The following is a 23,244-nucleotide window of genomic DNA, read 5'->3' as shown; positions in this document are numbered from 1 at the left end:
AAGGTTTCTCGATTGATGGTAAATGGGAAAATCTTGTGTTCCAGCGAGCGTAGTGTTTTGCTAACAGAAGGTTTCTTTTTCTTTTCTTTTTTTTTTGAGTGTTCCAGTGTACTATACGATAGACCTGTTCCTTTTTGGCACGCAGCGAATTCGTTGCTACACAGGAGAAAACAGCAAGCAGCAATGGCGTCCTCCGCGGCCCCCATTGGGCCATGGGCATGTTAGCCCAGTAATCTCGCGGACCCAATCACGAAACAGGTTGTTTGGTTTTTAGTTTTCACCCTTCTTCATGGGCCTTGGATCAGGCCACTTATTGGGCCTTGAAACACAGGCATGCCTTCAAAGTCATGGAGATCAATGCTAGCACAAGCTATCACTCTCAGGTGTCCGTTCCCCTTGGGTACCGTCGCTTTCACACACACACACACACACACACACACACACACACACACACATATGCTGGTGGCGGACCGGTGGTTAACGTTGTCTCTTTTGCTGTCCTAGGAGTGCAGGACTCGATGGATTCTGCAGTCATTTTTTCTATGTGACTTCAACAATAAACAGGGAGAAAATAGAGTAACTGACCGTGATCAAGAAATGTTTATTAGCAGATTTGAAGGTTGCGTGCTTTGCAATCTTGCAGGTCCATCATTAATTAATTCAGACTGCATGAACTTGCATTGCTTGCAAATTTTTCTATTCGTAAATTCATGCGTTCAGAAGAAAAAAAAGGTCATCCGTTCAATGCGTTGTCCCGGCCCCTAGCTTCTGCTCGCGTGTACTACATGCAACACACGTGGGAGCACGCGAGTGGCGCTTCACCGGTTGACGGTGGCCGTGGCCTCCCTCACACGTGTTAAAAGCCGCGAGCGAATCCTCCTCCTCCCTCGTAGCTTTGCCCCGCTGCCTGCTGCACGAGTCGGGACAAAACCGTCCGTTCTCCAGTGGCCGGCAGTTGAGCAGTTGGCAGGTCTCTCCCTCTATCGGGGTCGCCGGACCCCATAAAATTTGTCAAATTCAGTAAAAAGTTACAGTTTAACATTGTTTATTTACGTCTTAACCACCAAACATAAATCTGACCCTAACTTATTAGAAGACTTGCACGTAGCTAAAGCTAAGCTAAAAAGCACTAAAGATTCGTGAGTAGAAATGCCCGAGTAGCATTCCGCTCTTTACTCACAAAGTTTAAAGCTCTTCTTCCCTCTCAACATAGTTTAGTGCTGGTAGTGATACCCAAATCAAAATGCTAATTTGGTTGGGTTCAAACCTCTGACTCATAATAGTGCCCATATTTTTTGCTAATTGTCTTTTTAAAGAAGCATGGTCGTGTGCTCGTGTTGCGGTGAAATCATTTTTTCGCTATTTTAATTACTTTTGTCTTTATTTTTAAAAAATAAAGTAAAGACAAAGATTTTTCCGAAACAAATCAGACAAGCCTCGAGGCAGCGCCCATCTCGGCCCGTTCACCGGCGCCCGGAGGGCAGATTTCTCTCTCCTCCTCCCCCGCCCCGCCCCGCCCGCGCGACGCGAATCCGCGGCGAGATTCCTCCTCGCCTCCCCGCCGCCGCCCAGCGAGTGGCCACCCGACCAGGCTCCGGCGCGCGCCCCCCGCCCGGGCTCGCCGGGGGGTCGGGATGCCCTGCTGCCCGCCGCCGCTGCTCGGAGTCGGGCCGCGGCTGCGCTCCTTCCTCCGCGACTACGACGCGCTCCAGTCCCTCGCCCTCGCGCTCATCTACCTCCAGGTGCGCATTCCCCTGCCCACCTTGTCGCCTCCGGGCGGTCGGATCGGCCTGGCCCCGCTCGGTTGCCTGCCCTGTCCGCCACGAGATCGGCTGGCTTCTCGCTCGTGTTCACGCCGCTGCTGCTAGTATCCGTGATGTGAAACCTGATGATGGTGTCGGATTTGAGCGTGCCGCAAATTTTCCAACCATTAGTGGTGATTCCGCGCTGTGGGGCGTGATTTTGGCTAACCAAAGTTTTGTCTAGTGATTTTAATTGCAGAATGCGGTGGGGAATTGCAGTGTTGGTTGAATGCGGTTCAGATGGGGTTCCCTTTAGTTTCTGGTTTAGGCGTGGAATGAGAGGAAGGGACATAGCTTGATGCTTGGGTTTTGACCTAGTATTCTTCTGGATGAAGCTTCAACGCTCAGTTACCTTTAGAGATAACTCAGCTTGCAGTTTAACAATTCGTTTTTTTCTCTGAATTTGGGCAGTTCCTGTTGTTGCCTTTGTGATCCTTACATTGGTAGAAACAATCAAACAAGTTAGCTGTTTTTGGATGCGACTTAGTGCATCTCATAAACATGGTTATGTTCAATCAGCTATCGAGCTGGTGAAACAATGAGAGGAATCTGGTAGGCTTACAATTGGGTGATGGTTGGCATGGGTTAGCATCCTACATAGTTAGCTCTGCTGGCACTTAGCTTTACGTTTGGTTCTCTTGATGATTATGTGATTTCAATGCTTAAAATGTTGAAATGGACTGTCATTCAGCAGAAGTTGAATTTAATGAAGCTGTGGTATTCATGTCATAAATACTTCATCAATTTTCGTTTTAGATTGGCTGTGCACTGATCGGATCACTTGGGGCATTGTTCAATGGGGTTCTTGTCATCAACCTGGTGATTGGTCTATTTGCTGTTGTTGCGATCGAGAGCAGTAGCCAGAGACTTGGCCGGACATATGCTGTCCTTCTCTTCTTCGCTGTCGTCCTTGATGTTGCTTGGTTTATACTCTTCTCACATGCTATCTGGTATGTCTTCTGCAACCAGCATCTTTCAGTTTAGTTGCCTTTTCTTTTTCATCTCCTGTAGTGTGAATCTATGCATGGAGAAAGGAATACGATATTCTGTACAATCAATATACTTGTGACTTTGGATGGTGTTGTTTTGTGTTGGTACTTTTTGTATGTTTAAATGAATGGAATACCGTGCAAAATAGCTTATTATCCTCCCTGTTCATGGATATATTAGATTTTCCTGAAACCATGCATTGAAAGTTTGAAACAAGTAACAACCAGTCTGCAAGTTTTACTGCCATTTGTTGGAGCCTAACATACTGAATTGCCGTGTCAAACTGTTTCCCATGCTAGTTTCCCTGTTCTTCCTCTATACTGCACATGGTATTGAATTTTGTTGGAGGCTTAGGCATACCCTTATTTCTTGAATCTTGTTAAAGAGTTATGACCCTCAACTTATGCCTAATTGACTGAAAATTGTTTGAGACAATTATCTAAAGTTAATTACTTAAAAATTCCACTGGATGCTGCATTTTCAACACTGTATAAGAATTGATTTGCCAATGACTTTTCTTGCAACGAATACCTATATGGGTTTTGGCCCTGTTATCTCATTGGTTATTACTATGATTATTAAAATTTAGAACTTAGGAGCATAAGTTATTTTGTACTCCCTAGCAAAGATACTATGCATGTAGTCATATTTTCTAAACTTTTGCGGCAATATATTTAGGGACATTTAGATTGAACCTGTAGAACGATATGTGTAGATTCTTCTCAATGTTTATTTCTGTAACATTTTAATTTTACAAAGTTTTGTAAAGATGTCACAATGAGGTTACTGGTTGTGTTTGGCACAATGTGTCAATATTCAAAGCTACTTATTTGTGACCGGGAAGAACATATGTGTCTATTTGATGAATGCATACATATTTGCTTCTGCAACAATGACTATGTTCTAGTATCATACTTTTTATTTCCTTAATTCTGTCATCTACTTGTACAGGACTATTACTCCTGATGAGAAGTATGGCCAACTTTTTGTTTTCTCACTGAGACTAGCATTGTGGATGCAAATCATTGGGTTTTCAGTCAGGTTTTTGTCTTCGTTCATATGGATCCAGATGTATAGGTTAGGGGCCTCGTCCAGCTCGCCAACATATTTTGACGCAAATCATGAAGTAAGAAATAGTTTCTTAAGCCCTAGATCTGATTCAGTTAGACGGAGTTCCATGGCAGACGATATACTGGGAGGTTCAATTTATGATCCTTCTTACTACTCGTCACTCTTCGAGGATTTCCGGAACAATCCGTGCAATCATCAGGTACCTTCTAGTCTATGTTACTCCCTCTGTTCTTTCTTCATTGGATGTTTTAGACTTACTGACCGAAGCATAGGTGACCAAGTACCTCTGCCAAATTTGTGTATGTTGCTACCTCAATAAATCTGTCTTCTCTAGCTGCCTGCTTTTAATCTTAGCATCAAATAAACTAAGAAATTGAGTCTTGAAGAATGCAGTATACACTGAATATGCTATAGGCACTTCAGAAAAATGCAGATCTATATCTTGTTGGAATCCTGGAAAATCAAGTCAAAATAAATACTTCCCCCCTTTTCACTCCTAAACTATCGTTGTATCACATAACACAAACTTGGGAGTACATCTTTCCATGTGTTTGTTTGTCTGAAGAAAGATAGTTGCAGAGTATAGAGTACTATCTTTTTAATTGTTCCATTAACTTTGACCCACTTAATTGCACAGTTTTTCATGCTAGTGGCACTTTTCTTTGGTAAGACATTCGAATAAAAGTTAAGAATAGACAAATACATGTTTGAGCTATACTTTTGGATTGCTTCTACCATTTAGAGCTTTTCAGCTGTCGTGATGGGACTTGAAGTTTATGTAGTCATCAGGTCTGGAACAATTAATTACATATTGTTCACTAATTTTCTAAATACAGTTGATATCTGGTAAGATGCAAAAACTATATTGATTACTCCTCGAGTCAAATTGTTCTCCCATGGGATAGATGGGCTTCCATGTGGCCACTGAAAAACTGGTCAGGATTTTTTTCTCTGGTGCAGAAACAATACAAAAAGAAAAAAAACACTCCATGGTTTATCTAAGTCACGTCATTGCATGGTTACATTTATCATTATGTTATGATTATGCGGTAAACTGTAGATAACAAGGTTTACCTTGACTGGATCTATCATGAGACTATCACAAATCCCATGACATTAAATAGACTGCACAGTTTCTCATGTTATAATGCTGTATTCTCATTGCCACAAAGATTTTGGTTGCATTTTTATAGTAAGTACAAGGACAATGCTGATTTTTAGTGTTTTCCTGTAATACATCTGCCCGGGTTGAAAGTTGTTACTTCCTGAATCCCTCAGTTGTCAATGTACTGTATGTCTGTATGCATTTTTCATGAGAGTAGTTTTGTAGTCTTCTCAATCAAATTGGGCAAAAGTATTGTCTAGGGTACAACACTCTTTAAGTCATTTATCAATGCTGCAACTCTTGTCAACATTGCTACGATTACAAGTTTGGAGTGTGTTAGTTTACAAAAAACCTATCTGTTTGCAGGGTGATAAACAAAGTGGTAGTAATGACAGTGGTTCAACATCTGCGGGCCAATCTCCACGACTAAAATCTTTTGCTTGTAGATCTCTTCTGGCTAATGATGTAAGTGATACTGCGACAATGTCTATATATATCCCAATCGTGGCCTTCTAAAGTCCTTAGCAAATTGCTAGGACCTTATGGAAATTTAAGCTTCAGTTGCCTCTATGAATGCACTTAGGTTCTGCAAAATTTTGAACGCAATTAATCTTGAATTCTGAATAAAAGCATTGGTAGTATGAGAACTTATTTGTACTAGTAACCTATGATGCTAATATGCTATTGCTATGGGTCCCTGATTCTCTGATGCTCTCTTGAATTGGTTTCATTAGTTTATGGATATCCAGTGCTAAATATCATGTAGTGCTTGATAATCAGATTGCAGAAACTAATTTCTGCCTTGACATATTACAAAGCGTGGATGTAGGTGTTTTCTTTTTTCTTTTTCTTTTTTGCTCATCAACATTTGCTATTGCCTATCTCTGTCATCTTAGTATTCTTTGTAAGTCTGCTTGGAAAAGTAAGCAACACTCTGCAGTGAGCCACTGCTCACTAATATAATCTGAATCATCTATTCGTGTGCTCTCTGATTTTCAAGTCATCTTCTGTATGGTACCTGCCCATTGGCTGAGAGTTCTGATGAGAATGCACCTATTTTCTGCTGCCCACTATGACAGAAAAAAAATATGTTTTTACCACTGAGGGTGAACCAGTTGTCCATTTTGCGTCTGGAATTTTCCTAATTTTGTTTTTGCCACTCTATCTTTATTTGCTCCTTTTGTTTTCAGCACCTTTTCACCATTTTAGGCTGAATTCCATCAGTTTAGGTGGCATAAGAAGACTATTTTGAACATACAGAAGATCGTTCCATTGGTTATGAATGGCAACAATACATACGTTAGTTGATTCTTTTGTCAATTATGGAGGGTATTTTGGTTGTAAAACTTGCAATGATCAAAAGTTTTGCATGCTTTTCAATCAAACACAGTAAAACTGACAGTGAAAAATAACAAAATAGCGCAAAACAGACAATTCTTTTGCTTAGGTGCTAGGTTCTGGTCTGCCTCTAGATTAGTACCTAGCTCTTACAGGAGCAGGGGGTTACTCTTGAGAAGGGGCATAATGATGAATGGATCCAGCTTAGTGGCAAAAGCAAATTTTTCGCTAACAGGAGGCATCTTGGGCACTAAAATTTTTAGGGTGCTACTGCTATAATACTCCATAATTACCATATTCCATTTTCAGATTTTTTTATTTGATATACACCATAAAACCAGACTGCACCTGATGCGTTGCCTTTACGTAGATGCTCGGTTTCATTTGCTCAGACATGTATTTTCGGACATGGTTCTGACTCTTTTTCTTTAATAGGTGGAAAGTGGACTAAGAAGACCCCTGAACTCCTAGAGCTCACGTTGGAGTTGGAGCTTATTTTGCGAACCTAAGTCCTGTAGCTATCGTTCTTTTTGAAGCATAGAGATTTGTACAGTGCAAGTTCATTTCTGAGACCAGGTGGTGTTCCAATGAAAAGTGATCGGCAAATACTGTAACAGTGACACACCTGTATTGATGGCCGATGGGTATCCACAAGTCTTGGTGCTATTGTGGAGCGCCATTTCTGTTCGGCATACTTGAGCCGGATGGTTTGGGAAAGAGCAGTCGAGTGTTGATGTTGCACATCGGTTTATGCTGTGTGACTTGTTTTACTGCTCAATATGGTCCATTTTTCAGACCTCTGTCCTGGTGTTTCTCTGAACTATCACGGAAAATGAAGCTGGTAGTTCATTAGTTCATTAGTCACTTTGGTTCTATTCTAGCCGTAGGCTGGCAGTTACTTCTTCCCTAGTATTTTGGTTGTTCATACTTCATAGTGTTATCTTGACAAGTTGCACATCTCTGGATCAGTAAAGGAAAAGAAATGTAAATTTCATTTGGTTCTTTAAAGAATTCTGTTCCGGGACCCATTTAAATTCTGATTGGATGCATGAATTCTGTAAGAAATGCCGCAAATTTTTCACATGATATATGCAGGAGACTACCACCGTGACAGGTAATGTGTGATATCAGATCAGACGTAAGTGGTTGTGGTAGCTATTAGTAGGCATGAAAACACATTTTAATCTTCACGCTATTTGTGTCTGTCGTTACTTTTTTGAATGTTTGTTAATGCTGAAATGACAAGGATGTAAACAAGATTAGAACACGAGGCTTCCTGCAAGATCCATTCACGTACTATTATTCGGAGCGGGAGAGGCTATTCCTGTTTTTTTCAGTAAACTGCGGTTTTTCTTTGTTTTTAAATGATATGTTTTCTAATAAAAACTTCAAAAATAAGTGGCTAAATGTATAGATTGTGTAAGCGGGCCCCAATTGGCCCATGGAGAGCCGGCTGGGCATGCTGACAGGCCCAAATTCCTAGCAAGACAGCAAATGTTAAATGGGTGGGCCTCTTGAGCCAGCCCATATCCAACTGGCCTGTCGGGCCATAAATGAGGTGGGCTCAGTCGTATTTTGGGCTGGCCGACTTGTTGTGTTGATGGCAGCCCAATTTATGACAAGGACCTAGTCGGCCTCCACGGGCCCATAGAAGCCCATTTATACAATTGAGCGATTTTGCCATCTAATTTCAGCACATTTTTTCAAAAAACCCTATATAAAGTCCACCAACAATTGTACCTTGTCACATACTTAGATATTGTTTGGTTCAAGAGCGAGTTGGAATGGAGCCACTCCGTCCTGTATTTGTTCAAGGGTGTGGAGATGGAGCCATACTTGAGAGGGAATATTCTCCCCAGATTCAGGATGGCTCGATCCCGCAAACTCGGACGGACCGAGCCGTCCCACTTTGACAGCGTTTTTCGCAATGAGCTCTAACAGCATGAGGCAAAAGCTTGGGTGGTGCGGCTTGGAGCGGCGTAGGGGGGAGCTCAAAGTGGCGCGAGGCGGAGCTTGGCCTCGGGCGGGGCGGCGCGGAGCTTAGAGCGGCGCGCGCGGGGTGGAGTGTGGAGCGGTGACGCAGGGTGGAGCCTGGAGCAGCGACACCGAGACGGAGCGCGGAGTGGCGATGCTGGGGCGGAGTGCAGAGTGGCGGCGAGGGGGTGGCGCGATGGAGGAGCCAGGCGGTGTGAGGGAGGCATCCCACCAGCGCAGGTGAGGGGCCAGTGGCACAGGTGAGGAAGGTAGATGGAGCGAGGAAGGGAAGTCGGCAGCGCGAGGAGGCCAGACTTGGCCTGCCATGGCCGATGGAGCTCAGGCTGTTGCGGTGGAAGAGGAGGGAGGAGATGAGTGACCAGACATGCAGGCTCCATGTAATGGTGGTTAACGGTGTAAGGATAGTTCCATACTTATATTTCCGACCGAATAAGAGATGGAACTACTCCATCCCTCTAACCAAACATATAGTATAGAATGATCTCATCCCAAAAATCATGGATGGAACCATTCTATCCTATCTTAATCTCCAACCAAACACTACCTTAGGTACCCTCGACGACTCGAGCCCCTGGACAGGTTACCTTTTCAATCCCTGTCCTTTGAACAGATCAGCCGCCAACCACGCTCCACTTCCATCCGTGCTTGCTCCCCCCCCCCCCCCCGCCCCGCCCTCCACCGGGGCGTAGCGTGGCGCGTCATCCACCTTGAGGGAGTTCCGCTTCTCCTGTACTTGCCCTCGTGGCTGCGTTCTTCCTCGCCCTCAGTCATGCTGTCCTGGAGTGAAGATCGGCCTAGATTTCACTGATATCCTTTCTGCTGGTAAGCATCCCTAATCTACCTGGACGGTGTGGTCTTCTGCCACCCTGGCTGACGGCACAATTGCCATCCACCTCCACCGTCGGGCTGGCCGTTCCTCGGAACCCCCTCAAGATCCAGGAGCATGTAGGTAACCTCCAATCTCAAACCCTAACTTGTTGGAGCGCCGCCCATGGTTGGAATTTCTTTGTTACTTTTTCCCGCGGTGGAGTTACTTTCTCCCGTATTTTTTCAAAAGTAACAAAAGGCTCTCGATGGAGCTTTTAGGTAAGGCTAAATGTCTAGATATACTTCTCTTTTCAGTTTCTTTTTCGGAAAAAGTCTATTTTACTTCTTTCAACAATTCACTTTGTCCGCTTAACCCCCTGAGCAAAATTTAGGCTTAATTTACTCCCCCAACAATTCCAGTTAGTCCAATCTACCCTCTAATGATATTTCTCTTTTTTTTCTCCGCGTACGAATTAAATTTTAAGTTTAAAATTTTGTGAGTGGATAGAGAACGTGATGTTATATGTTAAAAAATACAATAAGAATTTTCATGATTATTTTCGTAATTTGGAAACATTTAACATGAAATTTATCACAAAAATATAATTCTACATAAAAAATATTCATGAAAAAGATTATAATGTATTTTTCTAGCATAGGGCATTAATTATAAATTACATTGCAATTTTAAAGTTCAACTTTCACTTGTAAATGGAGAAATAAAAAAAAGAAATCTTATTAGGGGTAGATTGGACCAATTGAAGTAGTTTGGGCTAGTAGTTTGAGCCTAAATTTTATTTAAAAGATTAAGTAGACAAAATGAATTGTTGAAGGGAGTAAAATTGACTTTCTCCTTCTTTTTCCACTCATTTATCGAACGTATCTCCTTATCTAATATCTATCGTTAATGCTGCCGCTGCGGAGACGCCAAAAACTTACATCCAAGCTCAGATCGATCTCGGCTCGCGATACTCCAGCTTGAGGTGGCAGGCTCGCTCGAGCTCGGCTCATTGACAGCCCTCCCGCTCAGGGCTCGGGCTCAGGCTCGGGGCCCCAGGTTCATCTCCTCCCTCTGTTTCTTGGGTACCCTGTTTCTCAAGAGAACCTTTCCCTTCTCTCGGACTCACTCCTCCGCTCTTCCTTCCCTGGCGACGACGACTGGGCGAGCGGCGGCGCCATTTGTCACGTCTCCTCCCAGCCCTTTGCCGGCGACGAGCATCCACTAGGTATGCCCGCCACTTTTCTTTCCTTCTGCTGTGCGAGACGGAGCACCCCATACCCTAACATAACTATTTGTATTCGGATCTGAAACCAGTCACAATATATTACCTACTAACTTCGATTTCGTTTGCAAAAATTATCGGTGAACATCTGTACACCCATGTCCTATGCTAGGTCCGCCCCTGTCTCCAGTACCAACTATAGCCCAACCCCTGTTAGGTGCTGATTAAAAGGGAAGGAAATTTCAGTACGAGCATGGAGTGGATGTTCTTCACTTCTTCCATTCCTGAATCTTTGTTGTAGGGCTCAAGCAGGAGGCACTGGCAGTTAGTGGTGACTAGGCCATATGTGCCCGCACAGATCGGTCAAATTCTTGTGAGGATTTAGGCGCCCGGCAACGAACCGTTATATTTCTGTGAAGTTTTAAACAAAAGATATGTTACCAGGCGAAAGGCGGAAACTAGGAAACTTTTAGCCAGGGGTGGAGCCAGAAATAAGTCAAGCCCCTTGCTGAATAGCTAACCAATGCCTAATTTCATACTAGCTTTAACATGTTACCTATTTTTTTAATCTAATGTACCATTGTATTTGAAGCCTAGCACCCGGGCTGCAGCACAGGCAGCACGGGCCTGGCTCCGCCACTGCTTTTAGCCCGTAGTGCTAGAGGGAAGGGAAAAACCTTTTGGGTTTTTACATAAAGTTGCACAAACTTGTCGGTATGCACCTGTAATTACTCCAGGAATTAATCATATAACTCATTTAGTTGTCTAACATTATTTCTATTTATGCTCCTATTGGCTGCACCCGGATTCATAGCCACCCATTATTGCACTACTCCAGCTTCAGGAAACACACCATTTTTGTGTACTGGATGCATAATGCTTCCCACTGTCCCGTATGACATATGAAGAATGCTGCAGAGCATTGTGGAACCATTGCATGCCAAATATGGAGGCAGCAAAACTTATCACCTACTCACGCTTTTTGCAAATTTAACAAAACTAGCTGTCACCCCTCTGTTACTACTGACTACTAAGCACCTTTTACCTTTATCTATTGTCTCAAACAATCTTCAGTCTTTTTTTATATTGCTGCTTATCGCAGTTTGTTATTCTTGTTTCATATGCTGCTACAAAAAAAGGGAAATTTTTGTAACCTTGGATCTCAGTTCATAGTTGGTAGTTTCGTTGCTATAAATTAGGAAAGATATATAAATTTATTAATGATAATGAAATACTTTTGATGATATTATACCTATGCCAGTTTCAGTTTACATGCAAATAGATCAACTGACTGAGGTAAAATAGTTTGACAAACGCATGCACAAAGCAACATTTTTATTCTGGCCTGCCCTACTTTCTTATGGAAATCTATGTTCTGTGAAACTCTTGGTTCTTGAAACTGACTCATCTGGCAAGCATATCTTGTGACATTTGGATATCTTCTTGCTTTAGATAATCTTTCGGTGATATTTATTTTAAGTTTATGCGTACAATTGAAATTGCATCTTTAACTCGCTTATGCTATTGGTGTTGCTATGTCCTTTTCCCTACTTAGTAAGCTAGAAACCTATAAAATAGTTGGTTTAGTGTTTCCTAATCCGATATTTCTTCTTGGACAGTATAATATTTTTTTTTTCCAAAAATGATGCATTGAGCAATAAGAAATTATATGTTTAAATTCTTGTCCATTTTTATACCACAGTACTGACGGATCTTCCCCCCTTCCCCTTTTGTCTGATTTCTCCAAAGCATGAGATGTGAACTAGTATTACAGGAAGTTACAAGGGAAATAGTGACATAAAACTTGATTTGTCAAAGATCAATTGGTGGCTTGAAATGGCTCAGCAGACGGCTTCAGTTCCATTGGGTGACACAGCAGTTGTTGATGCCAAACCCTTGCGTACATTGACTCCCATGTTCCCTGCACCACTAGGGCTCCACACTTTCACTCCTCAAAACTCACCTTCATTTATCTGTGTGACCCCATTTGGACCATATACTGGAGGCACTGAATTGGGCACAGCTGCTGTTCCATCAATGTTTGCAGCATCAACACCTGCTGCAGAATCCAGCCAGACACAGCTGCATACGGCTAATATGAATGGAGCTGCCCAAGTTAATGGTACTGCAGTCAACAGTTTGGTCACTCCTTTGCAAACTCTGTCAGCTGGTGTGCATGAATCTGGTAAGAGGAAGAGGGGCAGGCCAAAGCGTGTCCCAGATGCTACTGTTCCTTCAGCTCCTCTGGCTCCTACAGTTCCTCCAGTTACTTCATTGCCTTTGGTTCCTTCAGTTCCTTCAGCTCCTAAGGAAGGTGATAATATTGTTTCTGTGATGCCTTCTTCAGCCACCCCACAGGAATCTGGCAAAAGGAAGAGGGGACGGCCCAAACGTGTACAAGATGTTCCTGAACTGGGTCCTCCAGCTTCTCAAGTAGACAGTACACCTGTTCTTCAGACACTTCCTGGGCCCACTGTACATGAATCTGGTACGAGGAAAAGAGGACGACCCAAACGTTTGCAGGATAGTTCAGATATTTCAACTCCAATTCACTCAAAGGATAGTGAGCCCCCTCCCCAGCTACCTTCTGCAGCCACCTCACCTGAAAGTGGTAAGAGGAAGAGGGGACGTCCAAAGCGCATACTTGATGGTTCAGCGACTTCATCAAGTCATTCAGGTTATTCAATAGATGATGAAGCTGTTGACACAGCAAAACGTGGACGACCTAGGAAAATCGACACCAATCTGTTGCAGCTTCCATCTTTGTCTTCACATGATCCTAGGGAATCTGCAGATAATGTACTAATGATGTTTGACGCACTGCGGCGGAGACTTATGCAGCTGGATGACGTGAAGCAAGTTGTAAAGCAGCAGCATAACTTGAAGGCTGGGAGCATCATGACTAATGCTGAACTTCGTGTCAACAAGAACAAGAGGATTGGAGAGATTCCAGGTGTTGAGGTTGGTGATATGTTCTACTTTAGAATTGAGATGTGCCTAGTGGGTCTGAATAGTCAGAGCATGGCAGGGATAGATTACATGTCAGCCAAGTTCGGTAATGAGGAGGACCCTGTGGCTATTAGTGTTGTGTCAGCTGGTGTGTATGATAACACTGAAGACGATCCAGATGTTCTAGTTTACACTGGGCAGGGCATGTCTGGCAAGGATGACCAAAAACTTGAGAGGGGTAATCTTGCACTGGAGAGGAGTTTGCATAGAGGTAATCCGATTAGAGTCATTCGTAGTGTAAAAGATTTGACTTGTCCAACTGGCAAGATATACATATATGATGGTCTTTACAAGATCAAAGAAGCCTGGATGGAGAAAGGGAAATCTGGTTTCAATGTGTTTAAACACAAGTTGCTCAGAGAACCTGGCCAACCCGATGGCATTGCAGTGTGGAAAAAGACTGAAAAATGGAGGGAAAATCCATCTTCTAGAGACCATGTTATATTGCTTGACATATCATATGGTGTGGAAAGTAAGCCTATTTGCCTTGTAAATGAGGTTGACGATGAGAAGGGTCCTACCCACTTCACCTATACCACTAAATTGACCTATGGGTATCCAAGCTCCATGAGAAAAACACAAGGCTGCAAATGCGCAAGTGTATGCCTCCCTGGTGATAACAACTGCTCCTGTATGCATCAAAATGCTGGTGACCTTCCTTACAGTGCTTCAGGCATACTTGTTAGCCGCATGCCTATGTTATATGAGTGTAATGATTCCTGCACTTGTTCACAAAATTGCCGGAACCGAGTAGTACAGAAAGGTACCCAGATCCGTTTTGAAGTGTTCAAGACAGGAGATCGTGGTTGGGGCCTCCGTAGTTGGGATCCGATTCGAGCAGGCACATTTGTCTGTGAATATGCAGGTGAAATCATTGACAGAAATAGCGTGAATGGTGAAGATGACTACATCTTTGAGACCCCTCCTTCGGAGCAGAAATTAAGATGGAACTATGCACCAGAATTGCTGGGTGAACCTAGTCTTTCTGACTCAAATGAGACACCCAAGCAACTGCCAATCATCATCAGTGCAAAACGAACAGGGAATGTGGCTCGCTTTCTGAACCACAGTTGCTCTCCTAATGTTTTTTGGCAACCAGTTTTGTATGATCATGGTGATGAGAGATATCCACATATTGCATTTTTTGCAATTAAGCATATTCCCCCAATGACAGAGCTTACATATGATTATGGCCAGAGCCAAGGTAATATTCAACAGGGATCCAACTCTGGTTGTCGGAAGTCTAAGAGTTGCTATTGTTGGTCCCGTAAGTGCAGAGGTTCCTTTGGCTAAACAACCAACCCATAATGAAAGTATTGGATCATAATTCTGCAGTTACAAGGTTCGCGATTTCTATTTCCTTCATCTGCATTACTTTCCCAAAACATGTCTGATTTCCTGCAGTCTGACTTCAGAGTTCATTGCTAGTAAATCTGTGCCACCTTTTCATTGGGGGTTGGGGGGGGGGGTGTTGGATATGTTACATTCTAATTGGGAGATAATATTTAGTGCCTATGGATAAATTGGGATCTGGTACTGCATGGTCTTGACACTCTTCTAGGAAACTGAGACTCTTGGGACGTTGGTGTTTGTTGCTTTTTTTTTTATGTTCCCTATGTGTTTTCATTTCTGAAATGTGATTTGACCTGTGTGGTCATATTCATGGGCGGATAGGGAAACTCTAGGAGTTGGAAGAATATAGATGCTTATAATATTAGGTTTTTAATATATAAACTTGAAACATGGAATAATTCTCTGTTCAGCACTACTATCAGGCACCAGGATCTCCAGCAAATGTAGCCAATTAGCACAAGTTCTTAATTGGCCTTTTTGCAAAGATTTGTGAACTGCTGGCTTGATGATCTATGTTGTTTGTATCTGTAGTTGTGTAAAATCCGAAACAAATACGTAGATTATATATATTTTTAGAAGGGACTGGTTTACTTATAACTGGCAGAGAGACCAGGAGTAAATACGCGATCCAGTGCATAAATTGTTTTTTGTAGCATCGTTTATAAATAATATGACCAAAGGTGCACCAGATGTGATGAAGTGTTGTTTTGTACTCACTCATGGACTATCTTCACGACCTTTCTTAAATTCTGCCCTTATAAGAGCATTTTATTTAGTGAGCTTATTTGCCAAACGTGTCTTTCTATTTTATTGCAATATGATCAACACAATTAGAGCTGTATAGGTTCTTTCACATACACCTTTGCATCTCTGCTGGCAACAAATTTTTCTCGGAGTTCCATTTCAGATGAACTGAATTGCCGTTACCCGCAGAAACAGGTCATCGTCATGGCGTGTTTGAAGGAGCAGAAGGCTTCCTAGGTGTTCCTTGGATGATCAAATAATAAGTCTGCCCCTCTTCGCCATAGAATGCAAAAATGGGGTGGACTTTATGTCACAATGCAGTGTCATTGTATTAGACTATTGTATTAACTAGTTTTTAGGCATCATCTAAGGAGGGAGAATGAATCTTATGCTCTTTGAAGTGTACTAGTGGTGATCTGCACCCCTGTTATGACCAACCGTCGCAGTTTTAGTGATTGCAGAATGCCTTTTTTTTTCTTTTTTAAAAAAAGTGTTGATTTTTCTTGATTTTAAATTCTTTTCCCCATCTTCTATGTTGAATGGTTGGTTCGAAGACTTACTTGAGTGCATATATGCTTTGACTACAAAGCCACCCCAAATGTTTAGGACTTAGGATGTTAGCTCCATTTATATTTGGTATGTGCTTGACAATTCTACTGCTATTCTTCAAGCTTGATAGCGTCATAGGATCATTAAAATTCAGATTTGTCGACCGGCAGTAATACTCTGTTTGGACTTTGGGAGGATCATACCACAGAACGGTACTTTGAAACATGATAGGAAATCCGCTTGAAATTTGTGGGATCACGAACCAAATAAGGAAGAACTCCGAATTTCCCGACTTTTGAGTTTTGACGCCGTGTGCGTATCATATAGTAGGACGTAACCTCTTCACTGAAGTCTTCTCCAGAATCAACACCCAAAGGAACAAGAGCAATGTAGGACACATCCATCCTGAGTTTCTCCGAAATGCCGGAACCTTTTCTAACTGTTCATACCATGCGTATCAGTCGGCAGAGGCTATCGACAACCCCGGGGAGGGGTGGGGGGGTGGTTTGGATCGGGAGCTGGAGGAGGCGTTTTTCGTGTTCGACCGTGGCGAGGCGGGTTCATCTGTGGCGGTGGAAGCTGTGAGCTGCCATGCGGAGGCTCAGGTTCGCGGAGGGTGCGCGCTAGGAGTTCAAGAGGATGATGCAGAATGCTCTATCTAACTAATAATTAGACGTGTAGCACAACATATCGCAAAACTTGATCTAACTTACAGTAAGGCGCTGTAATCATATCATCTTATTTTTCTTCTTGTTAATATAAAGATGCACAAATAACTTACATTTACATTAAATTATGGAAAAAGTCCGGTTTACACTCTCAAACTATCATAAAATCTGATTTTCAACCTTCAACTATAAAATCGGATAACATAGACCATTGCACTGCCAAAATCGGGTAAATTTAACATTTGGGTGGTTTTGAAGGTGGTTTTCCATTTTGTGAAAATTAAAAATATTCAATTTTAAACTAAAAAATTTATAATTAATTTATTTTAAATAAAAAAATACGAAATGGGTATCAAAAGTTTTCTAAAAATATAACCTTTCTATTGGCACTATACTTGTCAGTTATTTAGATTCAATTTTTTTATGTTTATAATATTTGGTTGCTCGTAGTTATGTCTATTATTTTTTAATAAATAAGATTCAAATAGACCAATAATAGAGAGGTTACAATTTTAGAAAAATTTTGGTACTAATTTCATATATTTTTGATTTAAAATGAATTAGTTTTGATTTTTTAAGATCTAATTGGATTTTTTAATTTTTTTAAAAATACAAAACAACCTTCGAAACCACTCTAAGGGCTAAATTTGCCCGGTTTCGACAGTTGGATGTCCTCTCTTATCCGATTTTGTAGTTGAAGGTGGAAATCAGACTTGTACGATAGTTTGAGAGTGTAAACCGAACTTTTTCTTAAATTACCAATAAATACACTTTGAAACTAATGATACAAACCCTTTACAATGCAAATCTAAGATCATAAAACATGATTTAAAAGGGGTGCAATCTGTAATAATCTATGGCCTGCGGTCTTGGGTATAGGCCATATATGTTCATCTGCCGGCCAGCTATGGAAAGACCTCAATGAGCGATCGAGATCCTAAGACAGGGCTAATCTTGTATCGAGTAAACCCTGCTTCTAGGAACATCTTGTGCCAGACCTGCTCTCCTCTCTGTTTACCTGGAAATAGCATCATCATGCATAGATCCAGCGAAAGCTGAGCTTCCCGTATCTGTTTACACGATGACGATCCTAACACGACATCAATTATTATGACCTTTCCCTTTGGTTCTCGAGTCGAGATAGCTTCTTTTGTTTGTTTCAAGATTCGGACACAATCTTCATCACTCCAGTTGTGTAGCACAAACTGTCATAAGGTAGTTCAATAATTAGACACATAAGTAAAACAACCTATGATTACAAGACAGTACATCCATCTAAGCATGCATGTGGCGCCAATTGTCTTAAAATAAATATGTGTGTAGTAAAACAAAAAATATTTAAATAAACCAGATAATGACTAGCTTTACTAATTTGAATAGCCTGTTTGGCATAGCTCTAGATCGGGTTGGATCTGCAGTTTGTAGGCTAAATTGAAGTGGTTTAGAATTTATATTTAGTGTAAAATTTAAATGACATGATTCATCTAAATGTGCTGGATGTACGGCTCCAGCTTTAGATTCATGATTTCTTGGAGCTACAAATATACCTGGCTATAAGAATTTCATAGATTTTGGAAAACTGGAGCTTTGCCAAAAAGGACCAATAGCCCCACATTACTTATGTCTCCATCTAAAAACTGCAAATAGATAGATGCTTACCTCAAAAGATGACGGAAAAGGGAAAAAAGAGCCACTTGAAATATTAGACCCAAGTATTCCATCCGTCATAAAAAGGAAATTGCTTTCTAGTTATATGTTCAATCAAATTATTTTAAGTTTGCCTATTGATATTTGTAGCACCAAATTAGTATGTAAAATATATTTTTAAAGTATATATGTATACTTATTTTATTTGGTATCTAAGATATTGGTTTACTATTTCTCTATGAAGTTAGTAACTTACGATAGTTTGACTTGAGATGAACCTACGCTTAAAAAACGGTTTTAAGGACAGTTGAAAATGCGTTTGCAGTGCCGGATGCCGAATCTTCTTCTGCTTTTCATAGCTATAAATAGCTGTTTGTAAGAGCGGGTAATACGGCCGCCAATGCAAATCTATTTCCAGGAGCGGGTCATGGGCTCACCCACCCCGCCACTAGAAATGGATATTTTTAAGGGTGGATTAGGGCATCAATTTTCAGAAAATAAATAAATAAATAAAATAAAATAAAAATCCTAGCCAACCGACCACCACCACTGCAGAGGTATAATTTTTTGATGAAATATACCGATATGCGTTAACTGGAGTTCGAACCGCTTACATCAAGCCTCATATGTACCCTTCTCTCCACAACTCTACACAGTCACCTGTGACTTTATTAGGTATGCTATTTTTCTATTAACTTTAAAATCGATTTGTAGAAGTGGGTGACACCATCACCCGCCCCTAGAAATCCATTTCTAGGGGCGGCTGACACCACCACCCACCCCTAATTTATTTTCTTTTTATTCCAAAAAATTATTTAAATCTTAGAATATAGCAAAACAAATAGAAAAATTGAAACTTCCACACTATGGTTATTGTGAACTATAGATATAGAAAAATATATGCCAAGCATATTTCAATTAATAAAAAAGTTAAGAAATTGAAAACCTTAAAGTATGGCTTGAGTTGTATAAGATACTAGTGTGGGGAGTCGATGAGTTTATGGTACATCGAACTCTATGTATAATATTTTGAATCTTCTATGGTGATGAAAATTCATCTAAAGTATGACATCATGCTAATTAACAGAAGATTTGGACCTCTTTTAGGTATTACTATTAATTTTTCCTTTTTTTGCCGAAACTCATTTAAATCGTAGAATATAGCAAAATACATCAAAAATATAAAATTTCTACACTAAGGTTATGGTAACTATAAGTCTAGAAAAAAGTAATCCAAAAATATTTCAGTATATATAAATGTTAAGATGGTTGAAAATTTGAGTCTTATGGAAAACATTTTTAGCGCCGGTGGGGATGTGACCCGCCCATGCAAATACATTTTAGGGGTGGGTGACGCTATCACCTACCCCTTGAAACAGCTACGGGTGATGACGTCACCTGTCTCTAGAAATGCCATTCGTCTCTAAAAATATATTTTTAGATGTTTCTCGGAAACTACAGTAACAGTCTCGTATTTGTGAAAGCGGTTCTAGAAAAAAGAATTCTTGACTACTAGATGTGAGGGTACTACATGTGTGACTATATGCACACCCTAACTAAATGTGGGCATGTTACAAATGAGGATTTAAAGTCCGTACAAATCATTCGTAAATTTATTTCTAGTTATGTTGACGTGATGAATAATTAATATATCCAACTTTATTTTTACAAAATGATATATGATGCAAATTAAGGATGAAATTCTCGACGTGGATAGGATCAGAATCGTGTCGGAGCAGCTTGTATGATTCATTATTTATGAGGTTGTGAATTCTAAAGTCGAGTTCTACCACGACGGACATATCAATAGAGAATCCATATCGACATTGTAATATTTTTAGTAATTATAATCAAGTCAAAAATAATAGTCATGACATTTTTAGTATTTGTAATCGTGAAGTTTGTATATTTGTAAATATTATTATATTTAAATAATTTATATTATGTTTTATATTTATTTATATATATTATTTCAACTCGATCGCGTCTAATGAATGTACAGTACAGTATAGTTTGGGTACGTGTAACAATTGTAAAAAAATAGATAAAATAAATAAATGAAATAAATTGAATTTGCGAAAAAAGAAAATCCTTTACTACCGGTTACAAAAACCAACCTGCTGAAGGGGCTAACTTGCGTCAACATGGCTAGCCAGTTTGTGTCAGCATGGTAATCTCTCTACCGGCTGATCTTAGCAACCGCTGGTACTACAGAATCTTAGCCTCTTTTAGTCTCAGTTCAATACCGGTCGAAAAACCGGAACTAAAGCCGATTTGTACCCTTACGAACCGTTTCTGTAGAAGTGCTAGATATCAATTAATCTTGCATTGTTTAGCGATCATACCTTGAGTAACACAGCATCAGCTGGAGGAATGAACTCCAACATGTCACCTACAATGAACTCAACGGTGCCATCAGCCGGCGCGGCGTCCACCACATGGGGCAGCTCCAGCACCGAGCACCTCACGTGAGGGAATGCCCTGGTGATGGCCCTCGCCGTCGTCCCGTCGCCGCCTCCGGCGTCCACCAGGGACGTCAACCCCGCGAACACCGGGCCGCACTCGCGGACCATGGTCTCCGCCACGAAGCGGCTGTCGGAACCCATTGCCTCGTTGAAGCACGCGCCGAACTCCGCGTCGCGGCTTGCGAAACCATAGAAACTCGCTCCGTGCGCCGCCATGAACGGCGTCTCCGCCGCCGCGGCGTCGTCCTCGTCCTTGAGCCAGTCAGCCAAGCTTTGGGATGCCCTGAAATGGATCGGTGTCATGATCAGGAGGACGAGCTGCGACAGGCATGCGTGGCCACCACTGCCGCTCTCGTCCTCGACGAGGAGGCGAGATGCTGCGGTGAGGTGGTAGCGCACGCCGGTGACCTCGCCGTCTTCCGGCGTCTCCACTCCGAAGATCCCCGATGCGGCCAGGAACGTCATGATGCGAGACAGGCATGGCCGTTTGCTTGCGGCGACGGGGAGGGCGGCGTGCAGCTCGGGCAGCGACGCAGCGCCGCCGCAGCGGTGGATGGCGTTGGGGATCCCAAGCTTGATCGCGCACTGCAGCGCCATGGATTTGAGGTAGCCGAAAGCATGGCACCAGAGCTCTGCCTCGGCTTGCAAGAGCTCTCCAGCACCGGTGCTCGTCATGCTGGAATAGTGGAATTGATGGGAAAAAAAGACGCACCACCCAAAAGAGTACTACAATCGGAGTAGTTAGATAGTATGCAGGAGACTTCACTTCTTTATGGCCTTGCTCGTGGAATAGAAACCACTCCAATCCCAAACTTTCATTTTCAAGTTATATGCAAGAGAACATATCTTTGTCAATAGTTTTTCATTATCAATTATTATTTCAGTTGATGAAAGGCCTGTTAAGAAGAATTTTTCCTTTGTGATTTTAAACTAGGAGGATTTAGATCTCAAAATTAAAGAGCTACATGGATAAGTTTTACCGACAGAAATACGGGTTGTGCGCGAGACCTTACGGGACGCGTTACATATACGTTAGTGAAGTAAAATACGCTTGCTAGAAGTAAAGCATCTAAGTTACTTAGACATACATCCTCTTTCAAAACCAAACTCTTTGTATATTTAAATATTTAACGGTTCTCTAAATAAAACACAGTGGCATGAATACAAACACACACAGACACCACGGTTCTTTAATAAGCACCTCTAAGGGACAGTGCTGATATATATATATATATATATATATATATATATATTGCGATTGACAAGTCACCATATGCATCTCGCGTTGCTAATGGGCATGCCGTATACTAATGAAAGAATAATTACCTGTAAATGTAAGTCGTTGTTTAAGGCAAAGAAAAAACAATTCCCTCCTGTCGGATTATCTTTGTAGGTGTAATAATGTGGTGGAAAGTTTGCCAACAAGTCTTGTAGCACTTGCCAAACTCGTACATGGCTAAAACAATATGTTAGGCCAAAAGTCTTGCAGTTTTTCTATTTGGCGAGTACTAGCCAAACTCTTGCCTGGCTAAAACTTATATTTCGAATGTGATGTTTCGTCTTGCCTTTGGATGGACCAACTTGAAGAGATTTTTTGTTTCATGCAGAGCAAGACAAATGTGCTACTGGCCGCGGTCAATTTTAGACAATTCAAAATAGGAAGTGAGACATCCTGTAGAAAAATTGCAGACGCTTTTTTTTAGATAATGGAGAAAATTCTGGCTTCAACCTCCTCAAAGAGGAGGAAACAGTCCACACTTATTACAAGTAGTAGCCAACCGCTACACCATCTCAAAAAAAAATTTCTTATGAAAATAAAGGTCCAACTCAAGAACAAATTCGCAATCTAAATGACCATCCATGAGAAGCAAAGAAGTGTAATGCCGCCATCTCGAGTGTGCGACACGCATGGATTTTGATCACCCAACACTAATGGTGATTCCTTCTCTTGCTCCTGCAGTCCTGTTCTTGCGTAAGGGGATTTCTCTTGGTTTCTCAGGTTGACACATGTGGTAGGAACGTGTTTCATTTGTTAATCCACCAATAATTCAGTGACATCATGAACCACCCGATCGTTTACAAGGCTTGCGAGATGACAAATAAAGGTACGACATAGACATATGGCAACTCAATAAAGGCACTACATAGACGATAAGGAAAGATAAGATAGGAACTCAATATTTTTCCATTTTACATCTAGATGTTTTTCTTCAGTTTATTGTCTCTAATTAATATGGCAATTTTCTGAGAGCATGCAATGAGTTCATTGATTGATAGGATGACATCTCATACATCGATAGTTATCTATTCCTTTCATCCAAAAATATAAGTACCCGTCGCGTTTATCTTCAGTACTGTATATGCCATCGATATATTCACTTTCTCTTAAAATTAACTTTCCCTACATGTAAAAAGGACCAACTTGAATATCAATATTTTTTATTCAGTTGAGGACAAATGTGTTACTTTTGAAATATA

At 41.4% G+C, this 23,244-nt stretch overlaps 3 protein-coding genes across 6 annotated transcripts; 2 read left to right on the top strand and 1 right to left on the bottom strand.

Moving 5' to 3' along the window:
- Positions 1 to 1,442: 1,442 nt before the first annotated feature.
- LOC112882890 lies at positions 1,443 to 7,334 on the top strand. The gene is made up of 5 exons (XM_025948083.1): positions 1,443 to 1,742; positions 2,559 to 2,752; positions 3,744 to 4,062; positions 5,335 to 5,433; positions 6,742 to 7,334. The coding sequence occupies exons 1-5, from the start codon at positions 1,635 to 1,637 to the stop codon at positions 6,775 to 6,777; spliced, it is 756 nt and encodes a 251-aa protein (XP_025803868.1). The 5' UTR covers positions 1,443 to 1,634; the 3' UTR covers positions 6,778 to 7,334.
- A 2,806-nt stretch (positions 7,335 to 10,140) lies between these two features.
- Positions 10,141 to 15,968, top strand: LOC112880342 (histone-lysine N-methyltransferase, H3 lysine-9 specific SUVH1-like). Of its 4 annotated transcripts, none has more exons than XM_025944912.1 (3): positions 10,141 to 10,334; positions 12,069 to 14,682; positions 15,633 to 15,968. In XM_025944912.1, the coding sequence occupies exon 2, from the start codon at positions 12,168 to 12,170 to the stop codon at positions 14,631 to 14,633; it is 2,466 nt and encodes an 821-aa protein (XP_025800697.1). In that variant the 5' UTR covers positions 10,141 to 10,334; positions 12,069 to 12,167; the 3' UTR covers positions 14,634 to 14,682; positions 15,633 to 15,968. The 4 variants fall into 4 exon arrangements, with proteins under 4 accessions (XP_025800697.1, XP_025800695.1, XP_025800694.1 ...); XM_025944910.1 differs by having other exon boundaries at positions 15,601 to 15,968; XM_025944909.1 differs by having other exon boundaries at positions 10,143 to 10,334; positions 12,081 to 14,682; positions 15,627 to 15,968.
- An 827-nt stretch (positions 15,969 to 16,795) lies between these two features.
- LOC112882301 (trans-resveratrol di-O-methyltransferase-like) lies at positions 16,796 to 21,505 on the bottom strand. The gene is made up of 2 exons (XM_025947326.1): positions 20,647 to 21,505; positions 16,796 to 17,859 (listed from the first exon to the last, which is right to left on the bottom strand). Exons 1-2 carry the CDS (start codon positions 21,439 to 21,441, stop codon positions 17,560 to 17,562), a joined length of 1,095 nt encoding a protein of 364 aa, XP_025803111.1. The 5' UTR covers positions 21,442 to 21,505; the 3' UTR covers positions 16,796 to 17,559.
- Between the last annotated feature and the right edge of the window lie 1,739 nt (positions 21,506 to 23,244).

Source organism: Panicum hallii, chromosome 2 (genome assembly GCF_002211085.1).
Source record: "Panicum hallii strain FIL2 chromosome 2, PHallii_v3.1, whole genome shotgun sequence".
Lineage (NCBI taxonomy): Eukaryota > Viridiplantae > Streptophyta > Magnoliopsida > Poales > Poaceae > Panicum > Panicum hallii.
The sequence above is the reverse complement of the archived record's forward strand: the minus strand, read 5'-3'. Positions and strand labels throughout refer to the sequence as shown.